The sequence below is a fragment of the Zea mays genome, chromosome 5 (assembly GCF_902167145.1).
Source record: "Zea mays cultivar B73 chromosome 5, Zm-B73-REFERENCE-NAM-5.0, whole genome shotgun sequence".
Lineage (NCBI taxonomy): Eukaryota > Viridiplantae > Streptophyta > Magnoliopsida > Poales > Poaceae > Zea > Zea mays.
In genome coordinates, this window is record NC_050100.1 from 70,087,948 (window position 1) to 70,106,203 (window position 18,256).

Below are 18,256 nucleotides of genomic sequence, written 5' to 3' on the forward strand. Positions count from 1 at the left end.
ATAAAAATGATGTTGTATTGATGAGATGGTGAAATTAGACTAGATGCAAACAGAGTCTACTAATATTTAATCTGGCGTTAAAACATTGAAAGTAAGGACTCACATTAGTAAGCTTTTTCTGCAAAAGTATCTAAGTTGATTCTTGCTAAAAGCCTCTCCTTGATTCCTAAATCCAGCATACCCTTGAGAGTCTTTTCTTTAGTCGGGTAAGTCTTGCTGAGTAATTCCATACTCAGGGTTTTATTCCTTGTTGTTTTTCAGGTTATAGTTTTGTGCTGTTGATGATGGTGTTAAGTGCCGGTGGGCTCGACCTTCTTATAGGTTAAAGTAGCTCTCATATACTTCTTATTGAGGATGATCACTTGAGCTAGCATATATTTCAAACTTATATTTTTATAATCACTCCGATAAAATAATGTAAAAATTTTTGTAACTTGTAAAATTTGGTAATAAGATTTCCGCTGCAAAAATATTGGTGTGTGTGATTTGTATTACTTAATCCCGCGGTTCTGGTTGTAAGTGGTTTATCCGATGTCCTTGGGGCAATCGGACAGATCCTGTTAAGTTATGTGGTGCACACGCATAGTCGTCTAAGGTCTTTGAGACAAGGACAGGTGCAAAGCCGTCTGAGGTCTTTGAGACAAGGACAGGTGCATGTGGACCCAATAACTTGGGAGGTTCTGCCACAGCTGGTATCAGAGCTAGATTAAGTATATACGGTCACATACGTATTTTCAAAACAAAAGTTTTGGTTTTAGAAAACCTATTTTCAACTAAACACATTGTTTGGTTTTGAAAAAACAGTTTTGAAAAACTATAATGCTAGCGACATCCTCTGTTAAGCCCTAAATTAAGGACTATTAGGTGGCTTATTTGAAAACCATAACCCATAACTGGGTGGGTATTGCATACATGTGTATTGTTATTTTTGAGGCCATTCAGTTGTGAATGGATCGACGCTCAAGGTAAGGTGAGATGTGAGAGCATGACCGAACAAACGTCGGTTTAGAGAAGAGTGTAAAAAGCGCTTGATTATATACATGTTCCACATATGTATATATGAAGGCTGCGATGTGGAGTATTTACTTTTCTGGAAATTTAGTACCCCATGGATGTGTATGGGTATACAGACATGGGAATACTGAGAAGTGTAATGTACTTGCAACGACGCACCTACGCTAAGGTAAGAAGGTGAGTTACCATAATGGGTTGCCCTATGGTTAAAGTGTGGCAACAACGCCTATGCGTGGCTCGACGTTTAATGATGAGCTGGCCTCCATATAGCAATATATGGAGTATAAACTGTGATAAACTGTCATGTTTGAATTGCATCATTGGGAAAATGGGCTGTGATGGAATTTTCTGCAGGTACACTAACCTCGAAAACGTATGTGTAGTTGACGACTAGCAAAATACCGAGAGAGTCGTAAGTATGCCACCGATTTAGAACGGTATTATCACATTATGTTGGCAAAACTCGTGAGGACGTATAGGACGAGCATGCATCCTGATTGTTGCATCATGTTTGTCACCTATACACCCAAAATGCTTCTCTCACCTTTATTCTCATAATCGGTGATTGTAGATGATGTGGTGTAATGTTGAATTATGAACTTCAATAAAATAGCTGTCCTCCGTTCCTTAGGTATTATGTTTAGATGCTATATGTGTGCTCTTGTGCTTAATGCGTCGATAGAAGGTTAGTGACTTGTTTGCCTAAACCCAAATCTAGGCCATGTTCTTAGTTGGTGAACCATGACCAAAGTTGATTTTTCCGTTACCCCTCCTTGACCCAAACTTATACAAATAAAGGCTTAGATAATTTCTTTGCTGAACCTAAAGTGTACTCAGGCTTAAAATAAGAATCTTGAGTCATATTTCCATCTTAGACCATGCCCTTGTTCGATTGGCACAAGCTGATGTCCCTGATCTAGTTTGCCTGTTCTTAAGAATCGTCATGTTGTTTTATCAACCTAACCTAGGAAAGACATGTCCACTCATTTTCTTGAATTTGATGCCTTTGGTTTCCCCACATCTATCGAAGGCATACCAATTCAATCTTGTGATTGTTTTCCCTCTGTATCTAATCTGATACTAATCCTTGATCTTGTAATCTCTATGATGAGCATAGAAATATGCTTGGGTCTGAATTAACAGTCTCCCATCATACTCCTTTCATCAAGTTTAGGTTATGGCCATGCCTTGTTCGTTTCATCGGGTCATAATCTATTTGGTTCTCTACTTGTAACCATAATTACAAGTGGAGTCTATTGTGTATATTGTCATCCTTTCTCAACCTATTGGTGTGGCGTGAGATTTCTTATTGGTTACGTCTGGTAATGGTGTTGTGACTAAAACCGATGGTGCCGTGACGAAACCGAGGGCCTCCTGTGGACGATCGACACACGGTTGTGCTGCTCGGCACGCGCTGGTATCACGGTTAGTAGTTGTGATCCATTATGAGACTATATCAACGCGTTATCTTGGCACAATCTGTTTTTGCTACGTAAGATTCGTTATTGGTGCCAGTTTGGTAATGGTGTCACGATTAATGACTTATGGTGCCGCAGCGAAACTGAGAGCTCCTGTGAATGCGCACACAGGACTATGCTACTCGTCGGATGCTGGTATCAAGGTCTCTGGTCATGATCCATTATGGAACTACACTGATGTGTGATCTTCCGTGGACACCTCATCCTTGAAACAATTTCTATGTTGTTTGTGAAGTGATCAAGCAACATCTATTATCTCTGTTGGATCAAAAAAGGCATACCACTTTCATGTGTGGTCTCTTTTCCCTTGACTTTGGTAGTGACTACACGTATACAAGTTCCCTTTGCATCCTTTGTTGTAAAGGTGAAGCTTTGGAGCTTTTTAGTGTTGAAAGACAACTTATTAGCTCTCAAAATGGAGATCTGTTTCCCCTGCTGCTGTGATGCAGGAGTTTGTTCATTCACTCTCTTATTAATCCCTATATTCCTTAACCAAGTGGATAATTCATCTCGCATGAAGAAAGGGACGAACAACATGACCAAATGAATTTTTACCCAAATACATAATCTCTTGTTAATATGAGTGAGCTCTCGACCGTTGGCTTACCGATGGTACTGAGGGGACTTGCTCAATGTCAAAAGTAGTTCAACAAGTTGGTTTTACTAACTTGTAACTGCATTTTGAACAAAGGTTGAGTTTAGAGATTGTTTTATCGAGTTGTCTAAACTCACTTTTGAACAACCCTTCTTAAGGAAGTATTTACAAGAATCGAGATTAAGTCGACCAGAAACCACCTAGTCATCGCTCTAGTCATGCCTCGATCGTCTCACGCGTGCTTTTCCAGTGTGTGTGATCATGTCGAGCCGTGACTAGTGCTGGACACAATGGACTGGTTGTAAAGTCTGTATCTACATATCCCTCCGCTGGTGATTCTCTTGAATCTATACCATCTTTCGTGGACTTGAATTCTCGGGTTAACTACATGTTAACCGCGACAGTATTCGACATCCACACCCGTCCCATGTGCTATGAATTTCCTGTAACCACTTGTTGGTAAACCTCTTTCTGTGTGTTTTACCCAAGAGGTTGCATCTGGTTCTGTTTGGGTAAGATCGCGTATTTGTCGCTCGCTCAACAGACTCAGATAGTACAGTGTCATCAGAAAAAAGCAAACTGCACACATGGAACCTTATGTGTTCCCATGGCAGACATCGTCTCTATTGGTGGACATTTCTAAATTAGCCTAAGGCGATACATGTTATGTCCACTAGAGAAACCACATTCTGAGACACTCGCCTTTGCTTGGTACTGCCTTATAATTATCGCTGATACGGACATGGGTTACATGCTTCTCTACTCAGAAGTCTTTCGCTCCGAATCTCGGGACGAGATTCTTTTAAGGGGGAGGGCTGTAACACCCCAGGTGTTTATATTCCGCTCGACAGCGAGTATGGGTGTAAGCACGTAATCAGTGGATAAAACGGATGCCAAAATTTTAGACATCTTCGTCTATCGCGATTTTAATATCGCATTTGTTCCGTTTGTCGCGAGTTCGACATCGTTTTTATTTATTCGGGCTCTTCCAAAATTTTCGTGATATTCGGAACATCGTTGTTCCGAAAATCGGTGCGTTCGATGATTATTTAAAAATTCGTCGCTCGCGCGAATACAAATTCGGAAGCCCGACTCAATCGGACGATTTTATACCGAACAGATTGAGAAGAACTCGACGATTAAAATGTTTGAGGCAAAATAATCTGTGTCACGCGTTTTGTGAGAAAAATCGTGCGCGAGGTTATAATCCAATTTATTCTTCAGCACGCTGTTTCGAAGACAAAATCGCGTATACGTTCGCATATATTGTTTTGGCTAATTTCGGTCGAATCACGTCGAACAAATTATCAGTGCCGAAATCAGTTTATTTCGGTCTGTCGTTTCTTGCCTGATCCAAAATTTTGGATATAAATGACGGGTGTAAATTCATCTGATTCCAAGTAATCGCTAAATCAAAACCGTGATTGCGCGTCCGAGAATCATAATTGAGCTTCGATTCTCGGGTAAATTACCGTGACCATGAAATCATGTGTTCAGACCGCAGGTAAATTTATTAGATTTCGAATCGAATCAAACTGTGTCGCAATACAGTCGACCTTTTTGTTATCACTAGAAATCGTAATCAAACTATCTTTGATTGCCGATAAAAAAGAGAGAAAAGAAAATCTGAAAAAAAGAAAAAAATATCCTACGTACCATCTCTATCCTCACCGCCCTCTCTCTGCTTCCTATCGTCAAAGCCAGACACGCATCAATATCTCTCCTCCTCTCCCGTATTGGTGCTCGCTCTGGAGCTTATCTCCCACCACCGATCGCTGATCTTCCTGGCCGTGCCGCTCAACGTGTGGAGAAAAAAAAATCCCACCGCCCCAGCCAGGTCTTCTTCCCCCTGCGCGCTTATCTTCAGCCGCCGTTCAGTGTTCGTGGGACAGAGAAAAATCTGGCCGTCGTTCTTCACGCGCAGCTCCCTCGTGCTCCATTTTCTCTGGCCGCTACTCTGGCCGGCGTTCTCTGCTTGCTTCAGCTCCAGCGCCCAGCCTCAGCTCGCGCCCAAGCTCCTGCGCGTCTCTCAGCCCTGCGCGCGAGCTCAGCATCTCCCTGCGCACCGCGGCATCGCCTCTCCCTGACCGCGGTCTCCTCCAGCTCACCGGAGCTCTCTGCCGCGCCTGCTGCTTCCCCGGCCATGGTAGTCGCCGCTCTAGCCCATGGCCGAGCTCGCCCTAGCGCCGTCCCCCTGTTTCTTTCTGCCGCGAGCAGCTCCCTGGTGCTCGGACCCAGCTCCGCGCGCTTCCTGCTCCCATGGCCAGCGGTGCTCTAGCCCCTGCGTCGCGCGTCTGAGTCGCCCTCCAGCGCCGCGCCCGACTCCAGCCAGCCTTGCTCCTCTTTCTCCCTGCCGTGCGCTTGCCAGCTCGGATTTTGCTAGCCGCTGTTCTCTAACCCATGTGCTGGTCGGTGTCGTGGAGTTTTTGTTTGATCAACTCGTCATCGCGTCGTTTGCCGTCGAGTGTCAAACACGTCATCCTCTGCTCGAACTCTACCTCACCAGCTCGCTCCCGACGTCAGCTGAAAGCCGTTGTCGTTTCGCGCGTCAGCAAGAAATCCCAAAAATCGGGTGAAGACGGAATTAGCAGGCCGATATTCCCAAGCGCTCGACAAATTGACTGGATCAGAAAATCGCTACCGATCTCGTGGATTCGTGTCAGCTGTTGAAACGGTAAGCTGATGAAGTGTTTAGAATAGTTCGAACATTAAATAAATTAATGTGTTAGTGCGATGCTCATTAGGTGCTCGATAAATTGCGTGAGTCACAAAACTCTCGTCGACTTCGCAGTTCTTGCGATTATCGAGCCAGGTTCAGTTATAGCGAATTATTTCGCTATTTCGGTCAATTAGCTGGATTAGTGTACCGAGTAGAATATTAATAGGCCTATGTGATGATGAAATATTTTAATCACTTATAAACATGAAGTATAATTTATAAAGCAAGGGATTAGTTCAGAATTTAATTACTTAACTGATAAGTTGTGATTAGGCTAATTGTATTTCATGTGTATAGTTTGTTGTTAGTGATGTTTGCGTTCGATTCGATTAATCTAGAGAAGCGTAATTATTGCGCTCAGTCGTACGTTAATAACTAGTGTTTTCGGATAAAATAGTGCAACACATCGTCGCTAGGTGTTTAATTCGCTATCGCGTAGCACTATTTAGATTTGTGCTATTCCTGCCTATATGCATTCATGTGCATTATGCAAATCATTTAGGTACGTTGGTTGACTGTGTGATGCGGAAGATGAGCCAAGTCGACCCCAAGCGCGGGCTAATCCGCAGGATGATGCTGATGGACAAACCTGAAAATGGTTAAATCAAGCGAATGTTCGGTCGAGGGATACTCGTCAAGCGGACGTCATCTAACAAACACTAACCTAGTGTTTATTCCAGGCAAGCCCCGGTGCATGCAACCCCTTTCCTTGTGTTTTTAAATAATTTTTGCACACTTTAAGTCTAGTGAAATGTGCATTAGGTTTATAGGAGTTGCTTGGAACCCTTTGATGCATTGCCTTCCTTGATATCCATACCTTTATAGATACTTCGGATGGAGTATCAAAATATGATTTACAAAAATGCTTAGCCCTGCTCAGATCTTGTGGATAGAGGTTGTCTTTTGCGTTAAGGCCTTGCTCAGGGGTTATCCTGAGGAAAGATGGCTTCTACCTGCAAGAATATTTTCATTGAGAGCGTGGTGGGATCTTACTACAAAGTTCCCTTTGATGCTCTTTTCATCCTAAGGAACACAAACAATCCTAAGGGTGGAAGTACTTAAATCGGGACTTGGGCGATGAACAGGTGATGTTCCGTCCGGGTCAATTAAGGATTGGATGCGTATGTAGGCCTGTTGATCAAGGACTATCTTAACTAACCACATGCCCTGGAAATGGGACAGGGTAAGCTTGAACCCGGCTATTCCATACATGAAAAGACAATCGCGCACTGGGAGTGGAGAGATGGCGAGAGTGGCACGTACCCTCCTGGCAAAGGACCGCCTAAAAGGGGTGGTGTGCTCTCGGGTGGCGCGGACCTGTTCATGCAGTGGAGGATCCGTGGGGATGGGAGACATGCAAGGTTTACGAGAAACATATGTCATGTGGTTAGAGATCCTCAGCAGAGTAAATCGATTCGGATCGCCGTTATATCCCCGGAGAGTGGAGACTTGATCGCTGCCCTGCAACCTAAGTCAGGAAGTGAACATTATGAATAAAAATGATGTTGTATTGATGAGATGGTGAAATTAGACTAGATGCAAACAGAGTCTACTAATATTTAATCTGGCGTTAAAACATTGAAAGTAAGGACTCACATTAGTAAGCTTTTTCTGCAAAAGTATCTAAGTTGATTCTTGCTAAAAGCCTCTCCTTGATTCCTAAATCCAGCATACCCTTGAGAGTCTTTTCTTTAGTCGGGTAAGTCTTGCTGAGTAATTCCATACTCAGGGTTTTATTCCCTGTTGTTTTTCAGGTTATAGTTTTGTGCTGTTGATGATGGTGTTAAGTGCCGGTGGGCTCGGCCTTCTTATAGGTTAAAGTAGCTCTCATATACTTCTTATTGAGGATGATCACTTGAGCTAGCATATATTTCAAACTTATATTTTTATAATCACTACGATAAAATAATGTAAAATTTTTTGTAACTTGTAAAATTTGGTAATAAGATTTCCGCTGCAAAAATATTGGTGTGTGTGATTTGTATTACTTAATCCCGCGGTTCTGGTTGTAAGTGGTTTATCCGATGTCCTTGGGGCAATCAGACAGATCCTGTTAAGTTATCTGGTGCACACGCATAGTCGTCTAAGGTCTTTGAGACAAGGACAGGTGCAAAGCCGTCTGAGGTCTTTGAGACAAGGACAGGTGCATGTGGACCCAATAACTTGGGAGGTTCTGCCACAGCCTGTTTACCGAAGACCAGTCTGGCGCACCGGACATTGTCCGATGCACCATCGGACACTATTCGGTGAACCACCGGACAGTCCGGTGTGCTAGGCCGAGCTGGACTTTGGCTGCACACAGCCAAGTCTTTTGCAATTCTGTCTTTTTCTGTTTCTAGCACTTAGACAAAATATGTTAGTACTCAAAACAATGTACTAAGTCTAGAAACATACCTCATGTCTTGATTTGCACTTTTCTCTTCATTTAGCACATAAGAACTTAATTAAATGTGTTGGGCACTTAATCACCAAAACATAATAGAAATTGCCCAAGGGCACATTTCCCTTTTAATCTCCCCCTTTTTGGTGATTTATGCCAACACATACAAAAGCAACCAAAAGAAGTGCAACATCAATGCAATTGAGAACAAAATTGTCTTTGCACAAGTTTTGACATATTTGGATCATTCTTTGCCACCACTTGGTTTGTTTTTGCAAATCAAATTCATTTTCCTATCTCTAATTCAAACTCACTTGTTTGGGCATAAAGAGAGATAATCCAAGAATGAAATTGATCAAGAGCCAAAAACTCCCCCTTTTTCCCATAATCAAAATTTTCCCCCTTAAGAGACCAAATTTTGCAATTATAGAGTATTTTGACAAATCAAAAGTTCTAACTCTATTGTTTTCAAAATTCACAAGTGGTAGCTGATCCATTTGCTTTGGCCTTAATTTCTCCCCCTTTGGCATTAATCACCAAAACGGGATCATTCTTGGCCTTTTAACCCCATTGCCTCACCAAAAATATCAATTAAGAGCAAAAAGGCAACTAGAGCATAAGAATGAACTTGGAGGTTAGTACACTAATACCGGAGTGCAGTGGAAGTCTTTGCATGGTCCAAGTTCACCTTTCCCTTTCATTTCACCTTTGAGACTACATTAAGTAAACTCAAACACAAAGGTTAGTCTCAAAGGGTCAAGTTGTAGCACTTCTCCCCTAAATATGTGCATCATTCACACATGGACTTGTGAGGTCCGGGGATCCCTTGCACAACTTGAGTACCATGAATAAGCAAAAAATTACATAAATGCATGAAGTAACATGATCGAAGGCATAAACCACATGTATGCTATAAATCAATCCAAATTACGTGAATCTAAGACATTTAGCTCACTACGGAGCCTGCAAAAGGTTTTCTCATCTAATGGCTTGGTAAAGATATCGGCTAGCTGGTTCTCGATGTTAATATGGTACACCTCGATATCTCCCTTTTGCTGGTGGTCTCTCAAAAAGTGATGCCGAATGTCTATGTGCTTAGTGCGGCTATGTCCAACAGGATTATCTGCCATGCGGATTGCACTCTCATTATCACATAGGAGTGGGACTTTGCTCAGATTGTAGCCAAAGTCCCGGAGGGTTTGCCTCATCCAAAGTAGTTGCGCGCAACACTGTCCTGCGGCAACATACTCGGCCTCAGTGGTGGATAGGGCAACAGAGGTTTGTTTCTTTGAACTCCAAGACACCAGGGACCTTCCTAGGAATTGGCACGTCCCTGATGTACTCTTCCTATCAACCTTGCATCCAGCATAATCGGAGTCTGAATATCCAATCAAGTCAAAGGTAGACCCCTTTGGATACCAGATCCCGAAGCAAGACGTAGAAACTAAATATCTAAGAATCCGCTTAATGACCACAAGGTGACATTCCCTTGGGTCGGATTGATATCTAGCACAAATGTATACGCTAAGCATAATATCCGGTCTACTAGCACATAAATAAAGTAATGAACCTATCATAGACCGGTATGCCTTTTGATCAACGTACTTACATCCTTTGTTGAGGTCGACATGCCCGTCAGTTTCCATAGATGTCTTCGCAGGCTTGGTGTCCTTCATCCCAAGCCGCTTGAGAAGATCTTGAGTGTACTTCGTTTGGGAGATGAAGGTGCTGTCCTTGAGTTGCTTCACTTGGAACCCAATGAAATAATTCAACTCGCCCATCATCGACATTTCAAACTTTTGAGTCATCACCCTGCTAAACTCCTCACAAGACTTTTGGTTAGTAGAACCAAATATTATGTCATCGACATAAATTTGGCACACAAAAAGGTCACCATCACAAGTCTTAGTGAAAATAGTGGGATCGGCTTTCCCAACCTTGAGAGCATTAGCAATTAAGAAATCTCTAAGGCATTCATACCATGCTCTTGGGGCTTGCTTAAGTCCATAGAGCGCCTTAGAGAGCTTGAACACATGGTTGAGGTACCTGTCATCCTCAAAGCCAGGTGGTTGTTCCACGTACACCTCCTCCTTGATTAGCCCGTTCAGGAAAGCGCTCTTCACATCCATTTGAAACAACCTGAAAGAGTGGTGAGCGGCATAGGCTAATAATATTCGAATCGACTCTAGCCTATCCACAGGAGCAAAAGTCTCCTCGAATTCCAAACCTGCGACTTGGGCATAACCTTTTGCCATAAGTCGAGCTTTATTTCTTGTCACCACTCCGTGCTCGTCTTGCTTGTTGCGGAACACCCACTTGGTTCCCACAACGTTTAGCTTTAGACGTGGCACCAGGCTCCAAACTTCATTTCTCTTGAAGTTGTTGAGCTCTTCCTGCATGGTCAACACCCAGTCCAGATCTTGCAAGGCCTCTTCTACCCTGAAAGGCTCAATAGAAGAGACAAACGAGTAATGCTCACAAAAATTAGCTAAACGTGAGCGAGTTGTTACTCCCTTGCTTATGTCACCCAGAATCTGATCGACGGGGTGATTTATTTGAATCGTCGCTCGGACTTGAGTTGGAGGGGCCAGTGGTGCTTCTTCCTCCATGACTTGTTCTTCTCTTGCTCTCCCTTGATCACACGTCTCTTCTTGAGGAACCTGTCCATCATCTAGAGTTGGGGGATGCACCATTGTAGAGGAAGATGATTGATCTTGCTCCTGTTGCTCCTATGGTCGCACTTCTCCTATCACCATCGTGCGCATTGTGATCGTCGGAACATCATCTTCATCTATGTCATCAAGATCAACTTGCTCTCTTGGAGAGCCATTAGTCTCATCAAATACAACGTCGCTAGAGACTTCAACCAAACCCGATGATTTGTTGAAGACCCTATACGCCTTTGTATTTGAGTCATATCCTAGTAAAAACCCTTCTACAGCTTTGGGAGCAAATTTGGAATGTCTACCTTTCTTCACCAGAATGTAGCATTTGCTCCCAAATACACAAAAGTAAGAGACATTGGGTTTGTTACCGGTAAGGAGTTCGTAGGAGGTCTTCTTGAGGAGACGATGCAGATATAGCCGGTTTATGGCGTGGTAGGCTGTGTTCACAGCTTCCGACCAAAACCGCTCGGGCGTCTTGAATTCCCCAAGCATCATCCTCGCCATGTCGATGAGCGTCCTGTTCTTCCTCTCTACCACATTGTTTTGCTGTGGTGTGTAGAGAGCGGAGAACCCATGCTTGACGCCTTCTTCATCAAGATACTCCTCCACTTGCATATTCTTGAACTCGGACCCGTTATTGCTTCTTATCTTTTTCACCTTGAGCTCAAATTCGTTTTGAGCCCTCTTTAGAAAGCGCTTTAGGGTCCCTTGGGTTTCTGATTTATCCTGCAAAAAGAACACCCAAGTGAAGCGGGAAAAATCATCAACAATTACAAGACCATACTTACTTCCCCCGATGCTAAGGTAGGAAACAGGTCCGAAGAGGTCCATGTGAAGAAGCTCCAGTGGTCTTGATGTTGTCATCACATTCTTGCTGTGATGAGTGCTTCCCACCTGTTTCCCTGCCTGACAAGCTGCACAAGGTCTATCTTTCTCGAAGCAGACATTGGTTAGTCCTAACACATGTTCTCCCTTTAGAAGTTTATGAAGGTTCTTCATCCCAACATGTGCTAGACGGCGATGCCACAGCCAACCCATGCTAGTCTTAGCTATTAAGCATGCATCTAGATCGACCTCCTCTTTCGAAAAATCAACTAAGTAGAGTTTGCCGTCTAATACACCCTTAAATGCTAATGAACCATCACTCCTTCTAAAGACAGAAACATCAACATTTGTAAACAAACAATTGTAGCCCATGTGGCACAACTGACTTAAAGACAGGAGGTTGTATCCTAATGACTCTACTAAAAATACATTTGAAATAGAGTGCTCACTTGTGATGGCTATCTTTCCCAAACCTTTGACCTTGCCTTGGTTCCCATCTCCAAAAATAATCGTATCCTGGGAATCCTTGTTCTTGACGTAGGAGGTGAACATCTTCTTCTCCCCCGTCATGTGGTTTGTGCATCCGCTGTCGATAATCCAGCTTGAGCCCCCGGATGCATAAACCTGCAAGGCATTTTACACTTGGGTTTTAGGTACCCAACTCTTGTTGGGTCCTACAAGGTTAGTCACAATAGCCTTTGGAACCCAAATACAAGTCTTGTCTCCCTTGCATTTGGATCCCACCTTTCTAGCAACTACTTTTTCATTCTTACATAAGAGCGCAAATGAAGTATTGCCAGCATGGTAAATGATAGAAGGTTCATTACATACTCTCCTAGGCACATGATGCTCAACATGATTTCTCCTAGGCTTACTTCTACCATGCACAAAAGTAGAGCTAGAGGCAAACATAGCATGTGAATCAAAAGCATTATGATCATAACTCCTATGAGAATTCCTAGAATATTTTCTATCATAAATGTAGGCATGACACTTTTGAGAACTGCTAGCCATAGGCGCCTTCCCTTTCTCTTTACTGAGAATGGGAGCCTTTTGGCTTGTTAAGTTCTTGGTTTCCTTTCGAAAACCAAGTCCATCCTTAATAGAGGGGTGTCTACCAATTGTGTAGGCATCCCTAGCAAATTTTAATTTATCAAAATCAATTTTGCAATTATTAAGTTGAGCATTAAAACTTGCCACCTCATCATTTAGTTTAGCAATAGAAATAAGGTGTTCATTACATGCATCAACATCAAAGTCCTTACATTTATTACAAATACTAACATGCTCTACACATGAACTAGATTTATTAGCTTCCTCTAGCTTAGCATTTAAATCATCATTTAAACTCTTTAAACTAGATATAGTTTCATGGCAAGCAGATAACTCAGAAGATAGCATCTCATTTCTTTTAGTCTCTAAAGCAATTGATTTTTGCACACTAACAAACTTATCATGTTCCTCATATAAAATATCCTCTTGCTTCTCTAGCAATCTATCTTTTTCATTTAAAGCATCAATTAACTCATTGATTTTATCAACTTTAGCTCTATCTAAACCCTTAAATAAATCAGTATAATCTACTTCATCATCACTAGAAACATCATGGCTAGAAGTAGTGTACTTAGGGGTATCTTGAACACTTACCTTCTTCTCCTTGGCCATGAGGCAAGTGTGGCGTTCATTGGGGAAGAGAGAAGACTTGTTGAAGGCCGAGGCAGCGAGTCCTTCGTCGTTGGAGTCGGAGGAAGAGCAGTTCGAGTCCCATTCCTTTTCGAGATGTGCCTCGCCCTTTGCCTTCCTGTAGCTCTCTTTCTTCTCCTTCTTCCCGCTCTTTTCTTGTCCCTGGTCATTATCATTATCGGGACAATTTGCTATAAAGTGACCAGTCTTACCACATTTGAAGCAGGAGCGCTTTCCCCTTGTTTTGTTCTTGTTGGGGTACTTCTTGCGTCCTTTAAGAGCGGTCTTGAAGCGCTTGATGATAAGCGCCATTTCATTCTCGTTGAGCCCGGCAGCCTCTACTTGTGCTACCTTGCTTGGTAGCGCCTCCTTGTTGCTTGTTGCCTTGAGCGCAACAGGCTGCGGCTCGTAGACGGGTAGTGGCCCGTTCAAGGCGTCATCCACATATCGTGCCTCCTTTACCATCATGCACCCGCTCACGAATTTTCCGAGTATCTCCTCGGGCGTCATCTTTGTGTACCTGGGATTTTCACGGATAAGATTCACAAGATGAGGGTCAATGACGGTAAAGGACCTGAGCATGAGTCGGACGATGTCGTGGTCCATCCATCTTGTGCTTCCATAGCTTCTAATCTTGTTGACCAGGGTCTTGAGCCTGTTGTAGGTTTGTGTTGGCTCTTCTCCCCTGATCATGGCAAATCTTCCCAATTTGCCTTCCATCACCTCCATTTTGGTGATCATTGTAGCATCGTTTCCCTCATGTGAGATCTTGAGGGTGTCCCAAATTTGCTTGGCGTTGTCCAAGCCACTTAGTTTAATGTATTCATCTCTGCAGAGCGAAGCTAACAAGACAGTAGTAGCTTGGGCATTCTTATGAATTTGTTCATTAATGAATACAGGGTTATCAGTGCTATCAAAATGCATCCCATTTTCAACTATCTCCCAAATACTAGGATGGAGAAAAATAAGTGACTATGCATTTTGTGACTCCAAAAAGAGTAGTCTTCTCCATCAAAGTGTGGAGGTTTACCGAGTGGAATTGATAGCAAATGAGCATTAGAATTGAATGGAATATGAGAATAATCAAATGAATAGTTTTGATTAACCGATTTCTTTTTGGACGAGTCATCGTCGTTGTCTCTTGGTGAAGAAGAGGAGGCATCGCTGTCGTAGTAAATGATCTTCTTGATGCGCCTCTTCTTCTTCCCGTCCCTCTTCTTGTGGCTCGATCCTGAGTCAATGGGCTTGTCATCCCTTGGCTCGTTGAAGAGGGACTCCTTCTCCTTGTCGTTGACCACCATCCCCTTTCCCTTAGGATCCATCTCTTCAGGCGATTAGTCCCTTACGTGAAGAGAACGGCTCCGATACCAATTGAGAGCACCTAGAGGGGGGTGAATAGGTGATCCTATAAAATTCAACACTAATAGCCACAAAACTTAGTTATGAAAGTTAGAACGGCTAAGTAGCTTGAAGCGAGTTCTTGTGAACACAGACAATCAAAGAGAAAGCACATAAGAGACACGCGATTTTTATCCCGTGGTTCGGCCAAGTAATACTTGCCTACTTCCACGTTGTGGCGTCCCAATGGACGAGGGTTGCACTCAACCCCTTTCAAGTGATCCAATGATCAACTTGAATACCACAATTTTTCCTTTCTTAGACTTTCTCCCGTTTGCGAGGAATCTCCACAACTTGGAGCCTCTCGCCCTTACAATGATGATCACAAAAGAAGCACATAAGTAAGGGAGGGGAGAGCAACACACACAAGACTCAAATCCATAGCACAATCACGCACACAAGTCACAACTCGAGCTCAAAACACAACGCACGGAGTTCACAACTCAAATGGAGCTCAAGTCACTATCTCAAAGAATCGAATGCGTGAAGTTGGAGTGTTGGAGTCTTAGAATGTTTCTTGTAAGCTTGGGTTACTCCTCCATGCGCCTAGGAGTCCCTTTTATAGCCCCAAGGCAGCTAGGAGCCGTTGAAGATCAACAAGGAAGGCTATCCTTGCCTTCTGTCGAGTGGCGCACCGGACAGTCCGATGCGCCACCGGACAGTCACTGTAGACGGTCCGGTGCCGATCTCCTTCCTTTTCTGGCGCAGACGACCATTGCAGCTTCTGGAGTTGGCGCACCGGACACTGTCCGGTGCCCCCTGCCGACCGTTGGCGCGGGCCACGCGTCGCCCGCGGATTGCGCAGTTGACCGTTGCGCTGGCGACCGTTGGCTCACCGGACAGTCCGATGCACCACCGGACAGTCCGGTGAATTATAGCAGTACGCCGCCAAAGTTTTCCCAAGAGCGGCCTATTCACCGGAGACCAGCCTGGCGCACCGAACACTGTCCGGTGCACCACCGGACACTCCGGTGTGCCAGGCCGAGCTGGACTTTGGCTGCACACAGCCAAGTCTTTTGCAATTCTTTCTTTTCCTATTTCTAGCACTTAGACAAAAATATGTTAGTACTCAAAACAATGTACTAAGTCTAGAAACATACCTCATGTCTTGATTTGCACTTTTCTCTTCATTTAGCACATAAGAACTTAATTAAATGTGTTGGGCACTTAATCACCAAAACATAATAGAAATTGCCCAAGGGCACATTACCCTTTCAAGTATGAGGTTTTCTAGCATGAATTTTCCTAATCTTATGCTCAGGATAGTTTGCAGGATATAAAATGTAACCCTCTCTATCCTGAACCATGGGAGCCTTACCCTTAACAAAATTAGACAAATTCTTGGGGGCATTAAGCTTGACATTGCTTTGACTCCCTTGTTGGAACCCAATGCCACCTTAATGCTTGGGCGTCTCCCATGCTTCTAGCAAATTTAAATTTTTCATTTTCTAGCTCATGCTCGACAATTTTAGCATTTAATTTTGCTATGTGATCATTTTGTTCTTTAATCATAGCAATGTGATCATCAAAAGCTTCAACATTTATATCTCTACATCTAGTGCAAATAGTGACATGCTCAACAGTAGATGTAGAGGGTTTGCAAAAGTTTAATTCTTCTATCTTAGCATTTAAACTAGCATTCTCATTTCTAAGACAGGAAATTGAATCATTGCAAATGCTAAGCTCCCAAGACAAGTTTTCACATTTTTCTACTTCTAGAGCATAAGCATTGTTGGGGGCCTTCGTCCTCCGAAGGTCCTCAAAAACATAATTTAACAATATCTTCCAAGTATGGTTTATGGACAGGTATCTTCGGATTTATGATAAAAGCATACACGATGAGGAGCTTGATCGTGACGAAGGTTGCCATCGCTCCGAAGCTGTGAGGAAGGAAGCTTCGGCTAAATCGCAGAAAAGGGAACCGACTTAAAAGAGAAAAGGATGTTCAGTCCTCATAGATTTTTCTATAAGCCAATAGTAAATGTAAAGGGCATAATTGTAATTTCTCATAGGCTGTGTCCTGTGCCTATAAATAGATGAACAGTACCCCCATACTGTTCACGCTGACTTGTACTCATTTTTGCGTCACGCTTGTACTTTCATTTTCTGTCAAGCCGAAGGTACGAATGTAATTCAATATTGTCATCATTCATTTATGATTATATAATAAGAAATGTGTATGACGATGTTATACATTTGTTCACATTATCCCTTATGTTTTACATGTCTCATCCGCTCTTGATATGTATAAATATATATGTTGAAATGATGAAGGTATGTCCTTCATGACCTTCGTCCGAAGATCATTATATCCTTAAGGAAATAATGTTCCGAAGGACGAAGGACATTAACAAGTAACCTGTTTTTGTGTTGCCTTGTTCTCAATTTATAGCATTTGAGAACAAGTCCCCAACATTGGCGCCCACCTCCGGTGAACCCTTTTCGACCACCTTCGGCAAGCACTGACCTTCGTCATGCTGCCGAAGAAAGCTTCAGCGCCAGGGACTGCCACACTACAGCCACTGGACCTAAATCAGGAGACCTTTCTCTTCGAGAGGCCCAAAGCCAGAAGAGGAAGGTCACTAGCCCAACGCTCCAGGAGGAGGAGTTGGACCAAGAAATCAGAAACATGGAGATAATCCATCAACAAGTACAAATGAAGAAGGAGAAGATGGCCCGACTGGCTGATCTTCAAAGGCAGATTGACGAAGCCACTGAAGAAGTACGCCATCTTGCTCAAGACGAGCAAGATCGAAGGCCTCAACACAGGGAGCTTTATCAAGAAGGCCTATTCAATGAGAATGGATGGTATGATGATTTTAATCATGATACCTTTACCTTTGATGATGCTTCTCCCTTGGCAGCAGAACTACAGGCTATCCCATGGCCCCCATCATACAAGCCACCTCAACTCCCTATGTATGATGGGCATTCGGATCCGAATCAGTTTTTGATGAGTTATGAGGCAACCATATCTTCATATGGAGGCAATGCAGCTGTCATGGCTAAATCCTTCGTCATGGCAGTTCGGAATGTGGCCCAAACATGGTATTCTTCTCTTCGGCCAGTGACTATTACTTCGTGGCAGAAGCTCAAGGATATGCTACTGACAAGCTTTCAAGGCTTTCAGACGAAGCCGGTCACAGCTCAGGCTCTGTTTCAATGTACGCAAGACCATGAGGAGTATCTTCAAGCATACGTCCGAAGGTTCTTGCGTCTCAGAGCACAGGCACCTACAGTGCCCAATGAGATTGTCATTGAGGCCATGATCAAGGGGCTTCGTCCAGGACCTACTGCCCAGTACATCACCAGAAAACCTCCACAGACTCTAGAGAAGTTGCTTCAAAAGATGGATGAATATATCAGGGCTGAAAATGACTTTCGCCAAAGAAGGGAGGAAGCTTACAGGTTCTCCGAGATGACCAGGGGCTTCGGAGGAAGAATACACCCGAGGCATGTCAGGTCAATTCACAACACTCAGAATGATGACAGAGGAAG

General features: G+C 43.4%; 1 protein-coding gene across 1 annotated transcript; it reads left to right on the forward strand.

The window, feature by feature from the left end:
- The first annotated feature begins 4,566 nt into the window (after window positions 1-4,566).
- Window positions 4,567-5,977, forward strand: LOC109939694 (uncharacterized). The gene is made up of 2 exons (XM_020538009.2): window positions 4,567-4,591; window positions 4,725-5,977. The coding sequence occupies exons 1-2, from the start codon at window positions 4,567-4,569 to the stop codon at window positions 5,363-5,365; spliced, it is 666 nt and encodes a 221-aa protein (XP_020393598.1). The 3' UTR covers window positions 5,366-5,977.
- The last annotated feature ends 12,279 nt before the right edge of the window (window positions 5,978-18,256 follow it).